Raw genomic sequence first — 21,531 nt, 5'->3', positions numbered from 1 at the left:
CTTGGAATGGAAAGAATAATTTTTCTAGATATTTAAGATAGATTTAATATTTTTAACTTTTGTATTGCTATTGTAGCAAATTATTCTAGAATTTATACCTGCTTCTATTCTGTAGTGTGATTTTTATATGCTGATGGCTCAGTTTTTAAAGAAGTTAAGTCAAGTTATGAAATGTTTGAAATATCGGAAAAGTAAAGTTTATTTTCAATAAATTCTGTTAACTGTTACTTTTAATTAATGTCATTTTGTGTATTTGGTGAAATTTTATTATGTTGTGAAATATAGGACATTTATCATATTTTATATTTTTCTTTCAAATGTTTATTTTAAATTAATATTTTGCTACTTTCTGATCAATCGTAATTTGTGTTGTTATGATTGTTGTTAACTTTGAATGAGATTTTGTGAAAGGAATTGTCTTTATTGCAATAAAAAGTATAGTCTTGAAATGAGTTGTAATAGATTTGTTGAATTACATGAAATTATATTTCATTTCCCTTCATGTAACGAAAGGCGACATCTTTTATTATTTTAGTGTGAAATTTTCAACATTCCTCGATAAAAATTTATTAAAATCAAGTATTAATCAGGTATTTTATTGTTTTTATAGATCGTTATACAAGCATTCTTTTATTTCACCAAGAATTTGAAAAGTTGCATAATGAAACTATTTTTTTTTTCCTTTATTAGCTGTTTATTATTGAATTTTTCGTACAATTAACTCAACCTTTTTTGTTTCAGGTATCTTGGTTGCTTAGTTTAAAGTGTTTGTGTATACTTTCATGCCGAATATATACAAACACAGTATCAATGTCGCGTCATTACTAATTAAACAATGCTATTTGGATAGAAGACCTTTGCATCATTTAGTATGAAGACTATCTGATAATATATATTTAATAATTTGTTTATAGTTGTCGGTTATTTCAGCTAGAGCCGAATTTATTTTTTCACTGGTGCATGTTTTAATCAGAATTACTGCTTTTGTTGTCATCACATCATTTCAAATATTTATTAGTTGAGTCATATTTTATGTAGTTTTCTTCCAAGCTAGCCTCATGAAACTTTATGATGCTATCTACCCGACTGATTATTTATGGTCTATTGAAATGTTTGTTCCCGGAAATAATCTTTACACTAAAAAAATCATGTGATGACTATTGCCTAAATCAAGCGAAATAAATAAGTACAAACTATGGCTGTTAGACACCATAGATTATTTGAGAATTTTATTAGTTTTTTATTAGAAATTCCGCTTTTAATTTGAGTGGCTTATAAAATTTTAACAGCTGTATAAATTCAGTATATCTAATGAGAGGTGCAAAAATTTAAACCTATTAGAAAAAAACTCAATTATCATTAAAGGTAACACTGTAAAATATATTAGAATATGATTCATTATCAAATACAATTCTGTATTTGATAATGAATGCTTTCCTATTTTATTGAAAAAAATTAAATCTTTATTGTAATCGAAGATCAGTGTTTCATTTGATTGTTTGCCTTAGCACGATATAATTCCTTCGTATTTAACATTAAAGTGATAATGGCAATTACATTTGTTGTTTTATAGAAATTTAATGAGTAACTCAAATATGGAAGGCGGGCATGAATGATTTTTCATTATTATCCAATATAAATTACATTTTCTAAGAATACTTAATATCTGAAGGTTCTGATAAAATTATCGAGCTAAATTACAATTTTAGTCAATTTATATTCCTATATCTTCCTTCTGTTTGATAATATATTTTTAATGCATTAGGAAGTACGACAAAAGTATGTCTTAAAAAAGTGTTAAAAGGAGTCTGCAGTATTTGCATATAAGGAAGTGTATCAAACATTTTTTTTTTTTTTTTTTTTTTTTTTTTGTGTACTGTCTTAAATTCCTCTCGCATTACTAAAATTTAGTTTAATTATTTTTGAAGTGCATATGCATTATTACATTTCTATATATATTTTATTTGTTGTTCTCTTCTAGTCCTTTATATAATTGCACAGAGACAACGAATAAACTTGATGTGTGATGTGAATTAATGTCAAGTGATTTTGTGTATATATTTGAGCCCACATCTTATTTATACTGGAATATAAATTTTGAAATGGCATTTAAAATGAACTGTCGTTATATTCTGCCGGATTTCATAAAAGGCCATTTATTGCTGTATATATTCCCTTATTTGTTAATGGGTGTTTGTTTTCAAGATGGCCAGAGAACCGGAAAATCGAGAAAACATAGCGGAATTTAAACTAGATTCTAGACATGACGCTGCAAATTAAACAACACCATTCGGACTGTTAAACTGCGGAAGCTCATCTCTTTTCTACTCACTCCCCTTTTCTTCTGCATTGATCAGTTCAATTTTCAAGACCGAGAAAAATACCGATATTAAAATTATGATTACAAGATATTTTAATATTAGTGGAGATATTGAAACTGAAAAAAGAACTTTTTTAGCAGTGTGTTTTAGGCTTGTGAAGAATACTGCAATATATATATATATATATATATATATATATATATATATATATATATATATATATATATATATATATATATATATATATATATATGTTCAAAAATGTTGCTAGTTTAAAAACTACATCTTGTTTAAATCTACGTATATTAAAAAACAATGCAGTATCATGTGAAAAGCGAATAGTTGATTTGCTTTTTTATTCCAAAGCACAAATTTCCACTGCATATTTAGAATGTGCCAGAATTAGAATTTAGAATCCAGTTTGAAATTTGCCTGAAGAAAACTAAAAAATGAATACAAATTCCAGCTTCATTCATTTAATGAAGAATTTCGTTTAGATGATTTCTATTCGAATCTTTTGAGATATAAAGAATTTTTAAGTAATCGTAAAAATGATTCTTATATTATCACATAGCAGTGTCGCTGTTTAAAGTGGAGTTAGAATCAAAAAGGATATGCTTGGAGAAATTCTGAAAGAAGGTTCTTTAATTAGTCTAGGAACTGTGTATGATGCCTTAAACTTTTTTGGAGGTGTCTCAACTATTTCGATTTCAAGAGATTTGCTACAGTATGCAAAATTTGCGCATGCTAGAGATTATGAAGTTGTAGAAATATAGAAAAAAAATTAGGGGAAAAAAGAGAGAACCCTACAAACGTAAATCAAATCAAATTGTTGGAAGAGAAAGAAAAAATGAAACTGATGACTCTGCAGAAATTGATTCTCAAATATATAAATCGAAAAAAAAAAAAAAAAAAAGCTTTGTTTTTTGTTAAGTAAGTTTGTGTCATGATAGTTATTTTCTGTTTTATTTCACCCGAGATCGCAATTTTTTGTGAATTTAAATTACAAAGCATGACGTAAGTGATCAACATCTTTTCAATTTTGACTTGTTTGTTAGCATTGAGCATAAAAAGAAAAAGATTAAAAGAATCCCCAATTTTAAGTTAAAAAGGATTAAATGTATTTCGCAGATTGAGATTAATCCATCCTCTAAAACATTAAAAAATCTTTTCATTATATATCAAGAATTTTTCTTTGGTATTGACGTTTTCGATTTAGCAATCTTTTATTCTTCCAGTAAGAGTATTAAAAAGGCAGACTGAAAAAAATTAATTTAAATTTATGCTTCCCGCCATTTTCTTCGTTGGGAGTGTGTAAATAAGAAAAACCTGCTCAATGGTATGCATTTCACATTGCTTTATTTATTTCTTTTGCTTTATCCAATTCTTTTTTAATCCTTGCTTTATTTCATTTTCAGCATTGAAAAGATTTGACAGATCAACTCTTAGAGCGTTGGTTTTATGTCATTTTCTTCTTCAATACAAATATTCGGTTTTACCAGGCACATTGCTTTGCTTCCTCCTTCATTATATATATTGCTGTTGTAGCAAAAGTCTTGCGCTGAGTTTAGACTACTGTATCCAGATGCACAGCTAGTTCCTGCATAAAGATTTCAAGAAAACAATTATATTGGCTTATAACAACGTTATATATCAGATTTAATGTAATTTATAAAGTGAGTTTTGACACTTATTCATAATTTTTTAAAAAAAAATTGAAGAAATACTTAATATTTTAAATATCGGAAATTCATCAAGCATTTTATAGAAGCAAAAAATTACATTATAAAAAATTGAGAAGACAAAGGCAAATAAGTGTTAAGTAAGATTCAAATTTCCATTATTTACTTTTCTGCAATAACCATTGATAATTACTGTTGTGATATTTTATATGAACAAAATGTTCCAGCGTTTCTCAATTGTATTGAAGTCAAGATTTAGTGGTTGAGAAGAAGCTTATAAATACAGAGAAAATCCTTTGCGTTTAGTTTGGTTTGGTTTAATTATGTTATCGCTCCATTTGGAAGCAACACTAGTGCTATTTTGGGATGGACTTCGTAATTTTGAACCCCAGTTAGATGACGATCCTTTGAGTTAAATATAACCACTTATCTTTCGGTAATTGAAAATGAGAATATTTTTCAGAATTTGATTTTGGTAAGATTTAGACTAAAAGCTGAGTGCAGTATAATGCCTTGCACATTCACATGAAAAATAGCAGTGTGCATGAAATTATACTGCTCTTTGTCTTACATTTTATTATGCTGATTCGATCATTTTCTTCCTACAAATTCTAAATTAGATTGGCTAGACCAGGAGTCGGCAACCTATTGAAACGGAAGAGCCAAAAGCAACGATTTACAATATTTTCCTGTTTTTAAAGAGCCTCTAAAATTTTTCAATTTAATTTTATAGTATTTGCTTATATATATTTGATTTTTGATTTAAAATAAACGGCTTTAAATATGGAATATCTTTATTCATATAAAAACACAGATATAGATAGTTACATCAATGGGAGCATTGGCTTTGCATGCCTTTTGAAAGTTTGATTAAATCTGGCTTACAGCTTGTTGTTTTAAGTTTCAAGCACGACTCTAAATTTTTATTGGTTAGTTGACTTCTAAATTTACTTTTAATTATATTCATGCAAGAGAACGCTGGCTAACACGAATATGTCGACCCGAAGATCATCAGCACTTCATATGCCAACTTCTTCACCTCACTGTAGTATTCCAGAAGACTATTCCATGCGTCGAATATGAGGGCCTCAATTCGCGGAATTTCTTTTAGAGCTGTCCATTTGTGCTCGCGATGTGCATGCATTTCTGGACTTCCAACTTGCTCTTAAGTTCTGTGAACTTGCCACTCCGCAAGTCTTTGGTTTTCAAATCTAGCAATTGCATTTGAAGCGATCCAGCAACAATTCCAAATGGCTCAATGTTGATCTAATTTGTATTTGTGTTGAGAGGATTTACTATGAACACGAGATTACTTTTGTTTGTTCCGAATTGCTTGAATCTCTCAGCGAATCGATCCTTCATGTTTTTTAAAGTTATGCTGAAGTAATTCGTGTCAATAGTTGCATTGGTCTCATCGCGATATTGCTTCAGATTTTTAAAATGAAGCAATTTAACGCTCTCCATGTCTTCAACAAAAAGAAGTAATTTTTTTCGAAACAAATTACTTCTTCAAGCAAGGCCTAGGCCGAGTTGCCCTTTCCTTGCAGTTTTAGATTTAGTTCATTTAGTTTCATTGTGGTATCTACCATGAAGTTGAATTTTTGCAGCCATTTGTCTTCTTCCAATTCGGCATCTTCAATGTTTTTTTTCCATTGAGGAATGTTTTTATTTCACTCAAACACAAAGAAAAACATTGCAATACGTTATCTCTGAAAAACCATAGCATTTTATTGTCTAGAAGAAGGTCAGAAAACTGGCTATCTATTTCTTCAAGGAAATCTTTAAACTGACGATGGTAGAGTGCTTTTTTCAAGATGCTGTTAATAATCTGAATTACCAAGTTCGTGACCTCAACTATATCGGCCGGAAATGTTTGGGCACAAAACGCTTCTTGATGAATTATCTAGTGAAACGTTAGAATTTTGTGGTTTATTTTTTCTGATTGATGTTACCTCTCTATGTCTTCCTGTCATACTTCTCGCTGCATCAGTTGATATAGAAACGATTTTATTTATATCGATTCCATTGTCTTCCAAGCATTTTTGCAGAGTATTTGCTATATCTTCTCCTCGAGTTTGCTCTGAGTGCAGTAGCAATCCTAGCAATTCTTCTTTTGGACTTTCAGACGACATATACCTGACGAAAAGAGTAACTTGTGCCGTGTCTTTTATGTCGCAAGACTCATCTATAGCAAGTGATAAGACAGAAGCCAGTTGAATGTCTTCCACTTGCATATGTGTTACATTTGAAGGCATTATAGTAGTTTTCTCGTACTGTTTTAGCAGGTAATGCCAAATCTTTGATTTTTTTTTTCATAATTTCTGCTTTGTTTTTTAAATCACGAAGCAGTTCTTTAGATGCACGTATAAAATGATCTTTGGCGTACTCACCTTCTGTGAATGGTTTTCCATTTTTTCAATTTCTAATGATACTGCAAAGCCTGCCTCCTCAGATATACATACTGAGGAGATATACATACAAAATCAGTAACAGATAATCTGTTACTGATTTTATTATATTATACGCGTACATACCTTTGAGAAGATAATTCGCTTCTAAATCATATTCTTCTTGAAACAACAAGCGAATAGACACGCAAAAACCACAAGCGATTAAATTAACACACATGCAATGTAAGGTCGACCGTGTTATCCGACGATAACTGATTGACAACACGTTTAGTCTAGACTTGTTGTCTAGACTCTAGACGGTGGCTGTTTGGGTGAGACAGAAATGAAATGCAATTGGATGAAAGATAAACATGGTCACGGAGTCTCATCTCTAAGAACAAAAAATAGTTCACATTTATCTCATTACGGTTATGTTAATCGTAGCGATTTGTAATTAACGATTATGTTAATAGAAGCTGTTAAGAGATTACGTACTTAAAAATATATTCTCTTATTTTTTAAGGGTTTTGATAATAAATTATTAATTTTTCGTGTGGAACTGGAGAACCACAACTTTACATCAAAAGAGCCGTATGTGGCTCGCGAGCCGCAGGTTGCTGACCTCTGGGCTAGACGCTTTTAACTCGCCGCAATTCTAATCGCCGATTCTAAAATTAGATTGGCGAGACGCATTTGAGTATGTCACCTTTTATCGGATCAAAAATGAATATATTTTGCAGAATGTGTTTTTTTGGTAAGGTTTAGACTGACAATAAAGCCAATTCAAGTGACATTAATCACACAAAGAATATTATTGCACGTGTCATTTGACATTATATTACACACTGTATTATGGCCATTTTTTCCTTACAAGATCTGCAGTGGATTCTAAAATTATATTGGTGAGTATATGTCACGTGAGCGTGAATAGATGCATTCTCTACTATATATTTTTTGAAGCCAATAAACTTCGCATCCATATTGTTTTCATTTTTAATACTATTACTTTCTTCCAACAGCTTTCATTACAATCAGCTTAAAAAAACTCGTGAATAACCTCTTATTTAATAGAAGAAAAAGAAATATTCTATATTTGTCTGCGTTAATTTTCTCATCTTTCTACAAACATATCTAAGATATTTTATCGATTGATTCGAGGTCCATTTACTTTCTGAGAAGAATGAAGAAATCAACAGATTCTCTTACCTATTTCGCTCACGCAATCCATGTCAGCTTCTTTTGACACCGGAATGACATCTTTCAAATTAGATTTGTCATATTCGATGTGATTCGAAATTTCATTGTTCACCTGAGATACATTGTTTTCGGGTGAATCATTCATCCAGGGCACGCTGGAGTAAATTGGATTGTTGAAATGCTGAACATCTGTGAAAACAGACATTTCAAATCATAGAAAAACTGGTAAATGGGCAATTTCTTTTAAATCATTAAAAAGAAATCATGTTATTTTTTAATTTTATTATTAATTTTAATTATTTTATTTTTTAATCTGTTAAAACTTTATGAACAAATAGAAAAATACAATAGAAAATATTTCATTCTTGAAAATAGAATAATTTTAATTTTAAACTTCAGTGTTAAAATATAATTTGATAAAGTACTGAAAAAATTTCAAATTTTGTTATTGTAGATTATTAAAGCTAACTGGAAATGTTTTATATATTCTTGATTCCAAAGAAAGTAAATTTAACTCCAAATTAATGGTTTATAAAGATGGCAACTTACCTAAAGCATCTCTGCGTTCCCCTTGGTATCTGTAGAATTACAAAAATATATTGATGTTTCTTTTCACAGTAAAAATATAAATACAAATGAACTTTTTTTAAAAAAAAAGATTGAAACCATTTTTTAAAGTTTTCCTGATAACATTCTTTTTATTTTAGTTTGATAATTTAACTAAACCCTTTTTACGTGCGTGTTGATAAAAAAAAAAATAAAAGATCATATCTGTTATTCATAATACATATAATTAACAGTTGTGCTAAAGGGAAATACCATCGATCGTTTTTATTCTCTTTAATAAGTATATTGACCCACGATATTAATCGTAGTTTGTTTTATTCTTAGTCTGTTTAATATTGCAACTTTCAGCAACGGAACATTAACTAGATTTATTTTAGAGTCACGTATAATGTATCATACTAAAAACTCTTAAATTAAATTTTATAATAGTTAAATAAATCTATAAATGATAATTTTTCACAAGAAGTACATAATTTAAAATTGAATATGAATTCAAGAATATTTATTAGTGATGAACATGAGTCATAATAACACAGATTCCCGTCTCAGAAGAATAAGGGAATGTAAGATTTTATTATATTTTTATAATGGTTTTATAATACAAAAATATAAAACAAAAAACAAAAAAACACCACCTCAATATTTATAGAAATATAGTCTTAATTCAAAATTTAGAAAATAAAAAGGAAATATAAGACTCAACATCTCTTTTCTATCATCTCTCCTCTTCCATGAAATTTTACTCGCAGTGATTTAGTTCAGACATATAAAAGTGAATGTGAATGATTTTTTTTTTTATCTCATATGATCTTATTTTTTTTAAAGTTCTTTTTCGGATTAGAACAAAACATAAAAATAACGTAACTAATAAAAACACTATAAAATGAGTGATAATGCTGCAACGACTAATTAGCCACGCATGATACTGAGAATTATGGTAGAATTTCGGAAAAAAAATTCGAAATAATTGGTCATTAATTAATTAATTTGGTTTGAATGATTAATTTGGTCAATATACTAATATCTTTCAGAATGAAAACTGATGCAATTCGTTAACTTTGATTATCACTGCATGGTCTGAAATTTAAATCTAGGGTTATTTTTTTTAGTTTAATAAGGTTTATAGGCTGGATGCTGGTTGTAAATGAATAATGAATACGAATGAAATGAATACGACATGTATGATACAAAAAAAAAAAACATTTTAGACAGGGCAAACTATTGGATCTAAGGCTAACAAGTTTAGTACATAATTACTTCTTAGGTTGTAAGTGCTCACTATACAAGGATTTTTTAAAAATTCTTTAAGATTGTTAGTTAAAATTTAATAGAAATGTTAATTGTCTGCAGAATTACAAAAACAAAAATTAATATCATGCTACAAACTTTTCAAGATTTCAGTATTAGAAGATAAAATAATTACCATTTGATACTTACACAGATGATAAATCAGTGCTCAGTTGCTCCATTTTCTTTTTGTAATGTGTAGCGATGCAAATTATTATTAAAATAACAAGGAAAACAACGATGCTCACTCCAGTAATAAACCACGGATTAAATGTCGATAAATCCGTGCTCAGCTCTGCTGCATCTAAAATTTGGTATAATTTACTTCAATCATGATAGCTTTTTGATTAAATCAATAATTCTATTGTCTATAGGTTTTTATACTGTTTATTTATAGAAGTAAAACGAGTCTGTTTTTGGAATTTAGAGAGTTGCTTTTATCGATTTCAACTAATTAATCATTTAATTATGTGTATTTTCAAGCTTTCTTGTTTTACAGATCTAATCTGCGGACATATTAGTCAATTATTGTATTAAATAATAATTCTAGTGTGTGTTTTCAAATTTAAAAATACAAGAAGAAATAAAATACATTGGGATTATGCTTTATATAGGCTAAAAGAGAATTTAATACTCTACACAAAATGATATTTTTTGAATTTTATAAAAACTTTATCGATTTTTTCTAAATTTTTGGATCCTTACAATAGAATGTCGGTTCGACAAAACTGAGCATTTCCATCCCCATTTTTGGCATTTAATGGAGGTATTAAAAACAAGAACTCCGAAGTTACTCGCGAGATTTGTATTTTGTATAACTTTGCATGATGAACAATAGCTCAGTGTGCCCTCCTGCCCTTAATTTTTTAGCTTCAAATAAATAATCAAATTAAATTTAAAAATGAAAAGCAATTGAGCAAACTTCTCCATTTAATATCCGGTAAAATTTTGCAAAATAAATAAATTAAAATTTAAGTTGAAATTGAAAAACGTTCAGGAATATTCATTTAGTCCGGTACCATACTATAAGAAAATTCAACTGAACATTTTAATTATTTACTATATAATATAATTTAGCAGCCTAAATAACGTTGTGAGTTTTATATATGGCTTGTTTACAAATGTATGTCAATATCTTTATATTTATAATTTAGGCTATTTAATTTTTTTTATTGTGGACATTTGCAAAATTTCATTTAAAATTATGTTTCATGATATAATTGAGCATGAATTAAGGACAAGTAAATATGTTCAATTGATATTTTTACGAAGTACTTACTGATATCTTGATCAATACATCCAACTTTGGGATCACAAACCATACCATGAGAGCAATCACAAACTTGCATACAATGATCGCCGTAAAAGCCTTCTGGGCATGCTGTAAAAATCAGATTAAATTAAAATCTTAAAAGAAAATAATTAATCAGAAGCATTTAAAAAATCGTGGAAAAAGCAGAAGCAACTTGTTCGTAAACATAAGACAATTCAAGTTAAACTGTTAACTGTTCCTTACCTCTTCGGAAAATATGCATCTAACTTGTCATAAACATATAAATATAATAAATAATTAATAATAAATATAATAATTAAACAATTATTATATAAATCTAATAACTGTCATTAAATAAATTCGTCATAACATAAAATGTTGTACTTTTTCCATGACTAATATACTCGCCAAAAACTTAATTGGTTAATATTGCATAAATGAAAATAATTAAGCTAAGTTATGCGAGTTCGCTAAAAACTTTCCACATGTGAGAAAAGTTTATAATCATCATTTTGATGGATGTGTGATAACTACTTTTTATATGAGAATCCTATGATGATAATTAATATGACAAAGATAAAAAAATTTTGAAAAAAATTTTTTTTTTTTTTAACTTTTTGAACAAGAAATACACAAAGAGAAAATACTGCACTAGTAAAAGAATTCAAACCAGAAATTTTAATAGGTCACCGAGTTTCAAATCCCGTGAATACGAAAAAGCTATTCTTGGAATTTCATCCATCTGTGATCAAGATATCTTCAAAACACAATAAGCCAAACGCGTAAAATTTGGTATGTAATCTCCGTACCAAAATTTTAGACTTCTATCAATTTTTGTCTGAAATCGTCGAAGAAAAAATTGTATGTCTATTTGTTGGTGAATATGTAAATACTATAACTCAAAAATGCAACAAGTTAAATGAATGAAATTTGATTTATAATTTTATCGTTAAACTTGTAGAAATGTGTCAGATTTTGAGTTAGATCTTTCAAGGAGTTGACTGTCTATCGGTTTATATATTCGTTTATAAACCGATTCGTTATTTCTGTTTTCTGTACGTTTCGTCTGTGTTTTATAATTTTTTTCCGTGTTATTTTTTTCTGTTTTATAATTTTTTTCCGTGTTATTTTTTTGTGTTTTATAATTTTTTTCCGTGTGCAGAATAAAGTGTCGAAAATCACATTGAGCAAATTGGACTTTTCACCGTACATCCATCGGATTTATTTCGAGTTTCCCTTAATAATATACAAGAGAAATTTGCTTACTTAAAAAAGCACACAGCAGAGATGACTCAATTTAGTGCATGAGCCAAAAATACACAGAGAACACAAATCTTACAGCACGCGTAAAAATGTAATAGCAGAAAATGCAGAATTACAAAGTTCAAAATCACATATGAATAAAATGCAAACACCTAGTAAGGGTCAAAAAATAAAACAGACACAAACACAATACCAAGACAGAAACACGAGTATCTATAAACATCTCAATATGTATAGCTAAAAATAACGAGTCGTCAGACATGAAAAAATAATATAGTTAAGTCTATAAAAAAGTAAGGTCATTTAGATAAGAGTTGAGAACTAGGGGATAAAAAAAAACTAGGAGTCATATGACGAATGTCGTTTTGAAGCGATCTTGTTAAAAGTCTTATAAAATTTTTATTCTTTAATCCCAGATCGAGTATCATAATCTTATTAATCAAGTACCATAATGACAAAAAGTCACCTTTTTAAAAATTATATTTCAAAACATGACCAGAACGCTTATAGGAATGTGTAGGTAAAAATAGAATAACAATAGATATTGCAGGCTAATAATTTTTCTCCACAACCAGAGTACAGTCACTATGTAAAACTGTAATAACAGATGAGTTATTAAATAAAATTAAGTCAATATACTTGTCGTTGCAATTTAGAACCGTAATAAACTATTTCACATTAGTAAATAGATGCAAAAAGTTTACCAATTCCTTAAGACTCAAATCCAGACAAATAAAGTCAATAAAACTAAAAAAAATTAAAATCACCGCAAGAATATTCTGAAACGAGGCAAACCGTTCAACACAATAAAAAAAAAACATTGCACTTCATGTACTGATAAGCGTACTAGCACATAATAGCAACTTTTTCTCATATTTCAATTTGACCGAGATCCAGAATGATCCATTTTCTTTGTTATTTTTATCTATTAAATAAAATTTGATCATTTTCTATATTATTGGATATCATCTCACCATCTTATATTTTACTGTATCAGGGAGGTTTATTTAAAAAAATATTTCAACACGTTATATACACTCATATCTAAAGTCTTCATTACGAAATTTATTATGATGCGTAAAAAGAGAGACAATAAAAAATAAATTTTTTCAACATTCTAAAATATTAACAACTGTAATTATTGTTGATTCTTGAAATTCTTGCTATTCTTGAAATGGAATTCAAATAATCAGACAAGAGATTTTGATAAAGTTTATCGATAACTAGAATATATTATTTTTGAACGAATATATGTTATAAAATCGAACACAAAAATGTTTGGCAAGAGAAAAATATTCTTACTTGAATTCGACCATTTTTTACAACAAAGAAATATACATGCTTTTATTGATAAATCACTTTACAGCATTTTTGGATCAAGTCCCAGATTTATTGTTACAAAAGAATCCAATCAATGGCACATACATACAACTCTTGTAGTTTCCTTTTTCATTTTTTAAAAATATTCATTTTTTTTTTCTATTTCTTTAAAGGGTTAGCAGTATGAAAGTCAATGAAAATTTTATACTCAAGAATTCTTTCTCACTTTTATGAGGTACGTGATAAAAGTAGTGTTTAGAATTGTTGGATATAAGCTTTAAGAAAACTATAAACATGTAACATTTTGTCAAAATTATATACAGTTCTTGGACTAAGCTCTAGAGTACTTTAAAATTAATTCTAAAAGCATGATAAAGTAAACATCAGATTTTAATACCTACAATTAACATAAATGAATTGATTTAATATGAAAACTGCAATAATTTATTTTTGCGTTTTGTTTTGTTTACTGTAATCTATAATTAACGGTAATAATTAACTTAATAAGTTTATTGTTTTAAGAGTATTTCCAACTTACTAAGTAATAAATTAGAAAGGCAACAAAATTAGCGCAACTGAAAAGAAATTATTTTTATGCAATTTTAAGTAAGGTATACGATTCTGAAAAATTATTTAATAAAAGTAAGGATTACTAGAAATGAAGATACTAAAAATGAGTTTTTAAATTCACTATGATTCTAATTTCTGTGAAGGAAGTTTCAATTTTAGAATCTAGTATTTTATAGAGTTTTTTTGTTTCATTCTTTCCTGTCCGATGAAGCAGTTTGCCATTACCGGAGTAATTTGCTTTTAATAGTCAACAGATGTCATCACTTGCCTTCATATTGCGCTTATATTCTTATGTTTCGCTGCACGATGAAGAGAGAAATGAATAAGGAATGAATTATCTTAATAAACCTAGGCGAATTCAGTTAATTGATTAATTTCGAGGAAATAAATAATTTTAAACATAAAAAATATCTAAATCTTTTCATTTCATTTTACTAACAAATAATAAGTAGCGCTAGAGAGGATTAAACAATTTTTATAAATGTCCTGAAAAATTGCATTTTATAAAGAAAAAATGCATTTATTTTCTTACATAATTTATCTGAATAGCAAAGTTATTAGGATAAAATGAAAAGCATTAAATGAAATTAAAACATTAAAATTATGTTGTTTCAAAAATAAGTTGTTAATTATTTAAAAGTTTTACAATCCTAGAGGTTTAAATGCTAGAAAGGAAATGAAGTTTACCATCTGCACATCTTGATCCCATCCATCCTGGTTGACATCGACAAAGGCCATTGTTGGGTTGGCAGGATGCGCCATTGTGGCAATTACAAGTGTGTTGACAGTAAAATCCGTATGTTCCATTCATACAAGCTATTGAAAAAGGGAAACAAAAATCTTGAAACAAAAGTTTAAAATGGTAATCTTTTTTTTATATCAGAGATGAATGTGGTTGTGTTTCCGTGGTTTTTGTTGATGCACTACAGGCCAGGCCGTTTGATCTAGAGCTCCCACCTTTAGTACATATATACTTTGGAGAGCAGCAATGTGTACTTTGGAGCTATTTTTTGAAATTTTGATTAAAAGTTAAATAAAATTTTGGCATTTCCCCTCGATAGCTTCCGAACATGTTTCAATAAAAAAATAATTTTTATAGAATTTTAAAATACAGCATATTTTTTAAATGTTACCAAATTGTTGCGATATAATTTTTCTTTCAGTTTTATTTTATTTTTAAAATATTTTAAGCGTATTTTACTACAATAGATTTCATTGCTGAAGTGAAACTCAAACCGTTCGCATTGTTGCTACTGAATTTTCATCGTGCCTTTTCCTCCTTTGTTGATGACCAAGATATGAAGATTCAGCTTATTTTTCTATAATGAGCATGTTTAAATTTAATGCAGGCTTTTAATAATTTTTTGGACATTTTGTTGTACTTAAAATTAAAATTCAACTTCCGATTCAAGCAATGGTGAAAAGTTTTTAAAGTCAATTTTTAAACACAGTCGCCGTTTCCTTTGGTATAATGGGATGTATGAAGATGTAGACAGGAAATTAGAGGAATACAAAGCACAATGAAAAGAACTGTGTAAGGCTTTTGAAGTAATGAAAAATTTGAAGCTTAAAAATATTTTGGTAAAGAAAGAATTATAATCATCAGCAACTATTAATCCCGGCGAACCAATTGGTTACCAAATGCAGCTAGTCAAGAATAATTTCGTTAAAATGAAGGAGGTTTTCCCCATTGGTTTATATATCACTTTCGAGGAGTAAGTGAAATATGATACTGATGTTCTGATTTCCGCATTAACTTACATAGAAAAGAAATTGTCAGATGCTAATGATAAAAGATGTAAGTAATGATAAAAAAAGGTTATTAGTCTTCCCTTCTTTTAAGAATGTAATGGAACCCTTTGAAGCCAAAAACTAATGAAAAAAATTCAGTGGAAATTCGATTCATAATATTGTGCTTAATACCTACAGAAAATCGGCATGTCATACAACAATAAAAAATATTTTTAAAAATACACCTATCTACGTGCATATCTTTCGGTTAAAATTAGACATGCATAATTCAGTAAAAATATGATTTTTCTCAATTTTATAATAAAAATTTAATTTTGGTTCTCAATGTAATTTTTTAAGATTGTAATAATATATCTATTATGCTGTAATATACTATTACTGCAATAAAACCTTTAAAATCATTTCTTTTTAAATGCATAAGTTGCATTAAATTTATAATAATCCTTATTACTTATTACAATGCCGGTAGTACGTCTTTTCATTTATACATCATTTTCAGTCAGTCTCTGGAAAGACGTAAAAACAATACTTTATTGTATTTTTATTTTCATCTGAGTTAATATTTTTAACTACCGTTTTTACTAAATATCAAGTCATTTGAATAATTGCGTTTTTATTCTGAAGAGAAAGAAAGAAAATATTAGAAATAAACAAAACAATGCACCTTTTAGAGTTCATTTTAGATTTAATTATCTTTTCTTAAATTATCACATAATTAAAAGTATTGTAAGTGCATATGTAGTTATAAAAACTTTTGTAATGAAACTCTGTTTTCTTTTTAATTTCTTTATTTATGGTATCCGCCTAGGCTCAAAGACGAACTTTTTAAAAAATGCATAAAGTTTTTTATAATACCAGTTTACAGAAACAGTCTTAAAAGGTTAAAATTTGAAGGAAGAAAAGTATATATTACCATTAGTTTTTGAAAAAATCTAGTTAGTTAATGAAATGTTAGCAATTTTTTAGTGTTAGGAAAAACAACATAAGGGAAATATTTAATTTTTTTTCAAATAAATATTTCTCAAACTACCTAGAATGTAATAGACCACAAAATAAAAATTGTTTTTATAAATAAATATTTTATAAACATTTAACTTGTGGTTAATGATTTTTTTTTTGCCAAATTTTTTGGCGTTCTGAACTGAATGTCTCCGTAAACATGATTAAAAAAATCATTTTAAAATGCACGATCTATTACGTCCTGGAAGGTGCTAAATACATGCATACCGAATTTCCTGAAATTTTATTGAATTGCTTTTGAGGTATCATGTTTTCTGTGATTCAATCATAGTGAAATATTCATTCTTCAGAAAAACACTTTTAAAAATGTCCTCTTGCATATTAGATAATCTAAATACATTAGAAACAAATACCATTTCGAAATTTCTTTTTAACAGAATGCCTGAAATAAGTATATTGTGAATGGGTAAAAAAAAAAAAAGAGTTAAAATAAACATTTTAATTTTTATTAAAAATAAAACATATCATTAACTTCCGGATGAAAATATCACAATTACAAGTTTTACTTTTATCCTTTGCGTATTACTGAAATAGCTGTATCTGTAGTTCTACCAAACACATATTAAAAACAAAGTCTGTTTTAAAATATATAGTTTTTTTACGACTTTTAAATCTAGGTAGACATTACGATTTTACTTTTTTACGACTTTTAAATCTAGGTTGTAGGCTTTTTTTGCATTATAAAAAAAAGTTTTCGAAATTTTCCGGAAAAAGCACAGCAATCAACAACAACTTAACAATCTAGTTGGATATCTTAAGCGAATAATGCGAATACTTAATGTTCCATATTCTATCTAACAGATTTCAAGAGTAGCCCCCCCCAACATGTTTTTTGCTAAATCATCAGGGAAATTTTACAACGAGTTGTTCTAAAAATATCAATTTTTAAAAAAATTTGTAAACTTTTTCTGGTATAATATAAACATAAATTAGTTAATTTATTTTTAGAAATTCGTATCAAAAAGGAATTTAAAAAAATCCTTACGAATAGAACAATCATCTCCTGTCCACCCAGGTAAACACAAGCAATGACCATCGGTTTGATTGCATGCCGCTCCATGTTCACATACACACCTCTCTTTGCACTCGACTCCCCAACGACCTTTAGGACATCCTATGGGGGGAAAAGAAGATTTGATTGTTATAATATTTTAGTAAATTAATTGACAAAGTTATTATGTTCAATATAATATGACACTTGTCAATCTCGAGTATCAGAATGAGAAATTGCTGTAAATGTAAGCAGATTCTCGTTTTCCTTGATGCAGAAATGATGATGTGGCTGGATGATGGTACCATCGACGATGACGGAACTACATCCTTCTGTAGGTTTCAGGCATGATATCCCTGTAATGGGCTCTCGTATTGCTATCAGTCTATAATTGCCGGGTATCCATATGACAGCTCGGGATGTTCCGTGCGACTTTACTTGGTGTAATGATAAAGTTTCTTTCTTGATAAGAAACTTGTATCACTATTTCCAAGGTTGGAAGTAATTGGATTGAAAGTGATAAATGATTTGAGTACCTACCAAAAATAAACAATTTTTTTGCAAGGAACAATGTTTTATAAAGTGGTAAACATCAAACATGCTTGGTAGTCATCTAAGTAATTCATAAGAGCCTGAAAAGCGGAACTAATGTGACGTCTCTGCTGACAGACCATGAGATTTCCCAAAATGTTTGCCTTTGATTCTTACTACGTTTATCTCTTTAAGTTCCCAGTTTTTCGAACGGTAAAGAATCTATGACAGTATTGTTATGTTCATTAAACGTGGATATCAGAACAATTTTCAGCTTGAACTTCCTCGCAGATATTACGGTTGAGAATAGGTATTCAAACGGGAATAAAGATGAAAAAATCGGTACTTTCTCGGTTAATCCAGAATCTCTACGCATTTCCCCTCGTTGAAACCAATGATAACTTGAAACTGTAAAATATAAATAATTTTCTATTTATGATCTTCAAATTAAGAGGCTGTCAGATTTCGAGAAACTTCAACTTTTGAGAAATCCTTTCAAGAGACGGATGAGTGTTTGTCCTTTAAAAACTCTTTCCTTGTTTAATGTTATTCGGCTTATCAATCAAATTTTATAAACACCTATCCTAACCTTCTCCCATAAAGGGGTGCTTTCGTTGACAATCTAATTTTTTTTAGTAAATGAGAAGAACCTCAACAGAAGTGAATTGTACTCAATGGAAATATAATACTGAATTGATTTATTCACTAAAATTTAGTAATCGTAATCTATATACAATAAAAGTTGAAAAGACGAATTTTCCAGTAGCGATTACTTTTTTAATTAAATTTTGTTAACTTTTTAAATTATTAATAAAAAGTAGTAACTTAAAGACTAAAAACCATGATAGCTGTCAAGCTGAGAACAAGATTAAAATAACAGGATTTAGTTGTCCGGCCATTATTTCTGTAGACAAAGTAAACATAGGAAAATAAAATAATTTTGCTTAACAATTGTGAGCAAAGGCATTAAATTTTATTTTCATTTCACTACCTCGTTTATATTAGTTATACGTTTTAGTTTTATAATGAAAAAGTCAACTGTTGTTTAACATTTAATATTTTAATATCTATTTCATTAAGTAGTTTTATTGATTTTACATTGATCTTACAACTTTTTAAATTTTTCTTTATTTGATTTTTTGCGATTAGTTTCTATTTTCTTTTACTTTAAATAATAAAAAGATTTTTTATGATAACTTTTAAGATTTCACCGAGAAAAAATATGGTAGTTTAGTGAATTTCCAGGTACTATATTTTAGCCTTGTACTGTATGAGGAAAATCATTCAGATTTATTACAAAGCATAAACCTTTCGAAGTAAAGGGGAAGAAAACAAAACCCTGAGAAATTCTGAATCTTTAAAATTTGTGAATCACACCATTATCATTTTGTAAATGAGAATATATATATATATATATATATATAAATTTAACAGCTTGTTGCAACATAAATTGCAATCACTCCAAAAAAATGCTGAAAACACAGAACTTGAACTTTGGAATCTTTGGAATGTGCAAATCACAGCATTACATTTTGATCATTTGACTGATCAACGTAATACCTTTTAGGAAAAATGATTCACTCTACGTTGCTATGTGGCAGAACAAAATACTAGGGTAAACGAAATGGAACCGTAGAGCCCAATCAATTTCAACTGGGCGTTTCCGGAAATCGAAAAACCTCAAGTGACTACCTGAGAATAAACGGTTATCTTCCCAATTATCTAAACAAAAATTATTTTGTTCATTCATTAAAGTCTTTTAATTCGATTCATGGTTAATGTGTTAAGTTTTTTTACTGCAATTTCGTAAGTACACACTTTAGAATTGGAATACTAATGCCAATTGCTTATTTTTTGATTATTAAAATTCACTAACACACTTGAGTTGCGAGTTCAGAAATAGTCTTGTTTCGATATTTCAAAAATCATTTTTGTGTTTAAAATTTTAAATGATGATATATTTGTTAAAATTATATTATTAGCTTTTATTATTAATCTATTAACATGGAGTTTAGCTTAGTTATATGTAAAATATATTTTGAAACTATTCTAGGACTATTTTGGGACTGAGCTCATAATTTTGAGTCAGATGGCGAAAATGATGCTTGAACAGGTACTTCATTTTCAAGCTTCCGCTGCACACTGGGGAGGGGGTTATAAATATAGAGAGAAAACGAAGAAAGAAAATATGTAACATTTATTTATTTTTCTAAAATATGTCATTTTTATTTCTTACTTTGAAATACTGAACACTGATTATTCTTTTTGAGCTTAATGAAGATTTTTAACTTTTCATTACTTAGTTGCAGCAAATCCTTCTTGAGAAGGTTAAAATTACTGAATTATTGATATTTCTTACTAATATACAAGAAAGTTCACCTGCTATTCTAAACAGTTTTCAGTAATGTTTTTTTTTTTTTTTTTTTACCTTATAAGGCATCAACATTATAAGATACGGGTAGTTACGTATTTGAGAAATAATTCCATAAAACATTCTTCATAGCAATAAAATCATAGTGCTTCTTAAACATATGTAAAACTTAAACATTTAAATACATTTTTTATAATTAAGTTACGTAAAATCGTTTTCTAATTAGTTGAAAAATAGTTAAAAATATGGAAAAGATTTCAAAAGTTATCAGGAAAACAAGACTTATACAACAAATAAAAAATTAATAATATACAAACTGCCGTGATTTTTAGTTCATTATATTCATATTTTTTCATAAATAAAAACGTATCAAATTTCAATATTTTCAGAACTTAATTTAAGTTGACTTATTTGCAAAACGTGCAACTTAAATGATTTATAAAAAATGAACACATTACTCATTTAGTTATCAATTCGTAATAAAAAAAATATCCATATAGTTAAATAAATGTTCACATGTATCATAACCATAAACATATCATAACCACTCCCTGCTGTTGAGCCTGGGTGAACTGCATGACTGAGTCTCTGCGATAAATAATGTCAGAAATGCCCGCAGTATAGTAGTTCATGCACCTACCCAACTATAGTGACGACTGGTCAATGGCTATGAGTCCAGAGCAACATCACCATTATTTTACCCATCAGGAAGTGAAAACCTGCTTACTTCTACGTCTGCTTCTAATTTCTATATCTGAGGCGCCCTCTAATGGTATTCGTATGTATCATAAGAAAAAATCTATTTTTACTTTAATAATAGGTAAATATAGAATTGCTACAATATAACCAGTCCAGGAAATAACAGAGCTGCAAAAAATATTATACAAGAAAAGGCAATTGTTTAACAGTTCTTAAACAGCAGCTTTTTTTCTAAACATCCCAAATTTTAAATTATAATAATATAAATTGAATTTTTAAAAAATATTGGCATATCTT

The 21,531-nt window shown here is 28.3% G+C and overlaps 1 protein-coding gene across 4 annotated transcripts in view; it reads right to left on the bottom strand.

Annotated features, from left to right (window-relative positions):
- Window positions 1-3,682: 3,682 nt before the first annotated feature.
- The window catches only part of LOC129958563 (multiple epidermal growth factor-like domains protein 10), an 83,692-nt gene continuing 65,843 nt past the window's right edge, over window positions 3,683-21,531 (bottom strand). For all 4 annotated transcript variants that reach the window (XM_056071111.1, XM_056071112.1, XM_056071110.1 and 1 more), the window contains exons 18-24: window positions 17,628-17,756; window positions 14,558-14,686; window positions 10,724-10,825; window positions 9,595-9,748; window positions 8,140-8,168; window positions 7,600-7,779; window positions 3,683-3,921 (exon numbers count right to left, since the gene is read on the bottom strand). In XM_056071111.1, the coding sequence (XP_055927086.1) occupies window positions 3,767-3,921; window positions 7,600-7,779; window positions 8,140-8,168; window positions 9,595-9,748; window positions 10,724-10,825; window positions 14,558-14,686; window positions 17,628-17,756 (878 nt within the window). In that variant the 3' untranslated portion in view covers window positions 3,683-3,766. The remainder of the gene's footprint in view (window positions 3,922-7,599; window positions 7,780-8,139; window positions 8,169-9,594; window positions 9,749-10,723; window positions 10,826-14,557; window positions 14,687-17,627; window positions 17,757-21,531) is intronic.

This window comes from Argiope bruennichi, chromosome X1 (genome assembly GCF_947563725.1).
Source record: "Argiope bruennichi chromosome X1, qqArgBrue1.1, whole genome shotgun sequence".
Lineage (NCBI taxonomy): Eukaryota > Metazoa > Arthropoda > Arachnida > Araneae > Araneidae > Argiope > Argiope bruennichi.
Note: the sequence above shows the minus strand (reverse complement) of the source record. Positions and strands in the feature narration are given on the sequence as shown.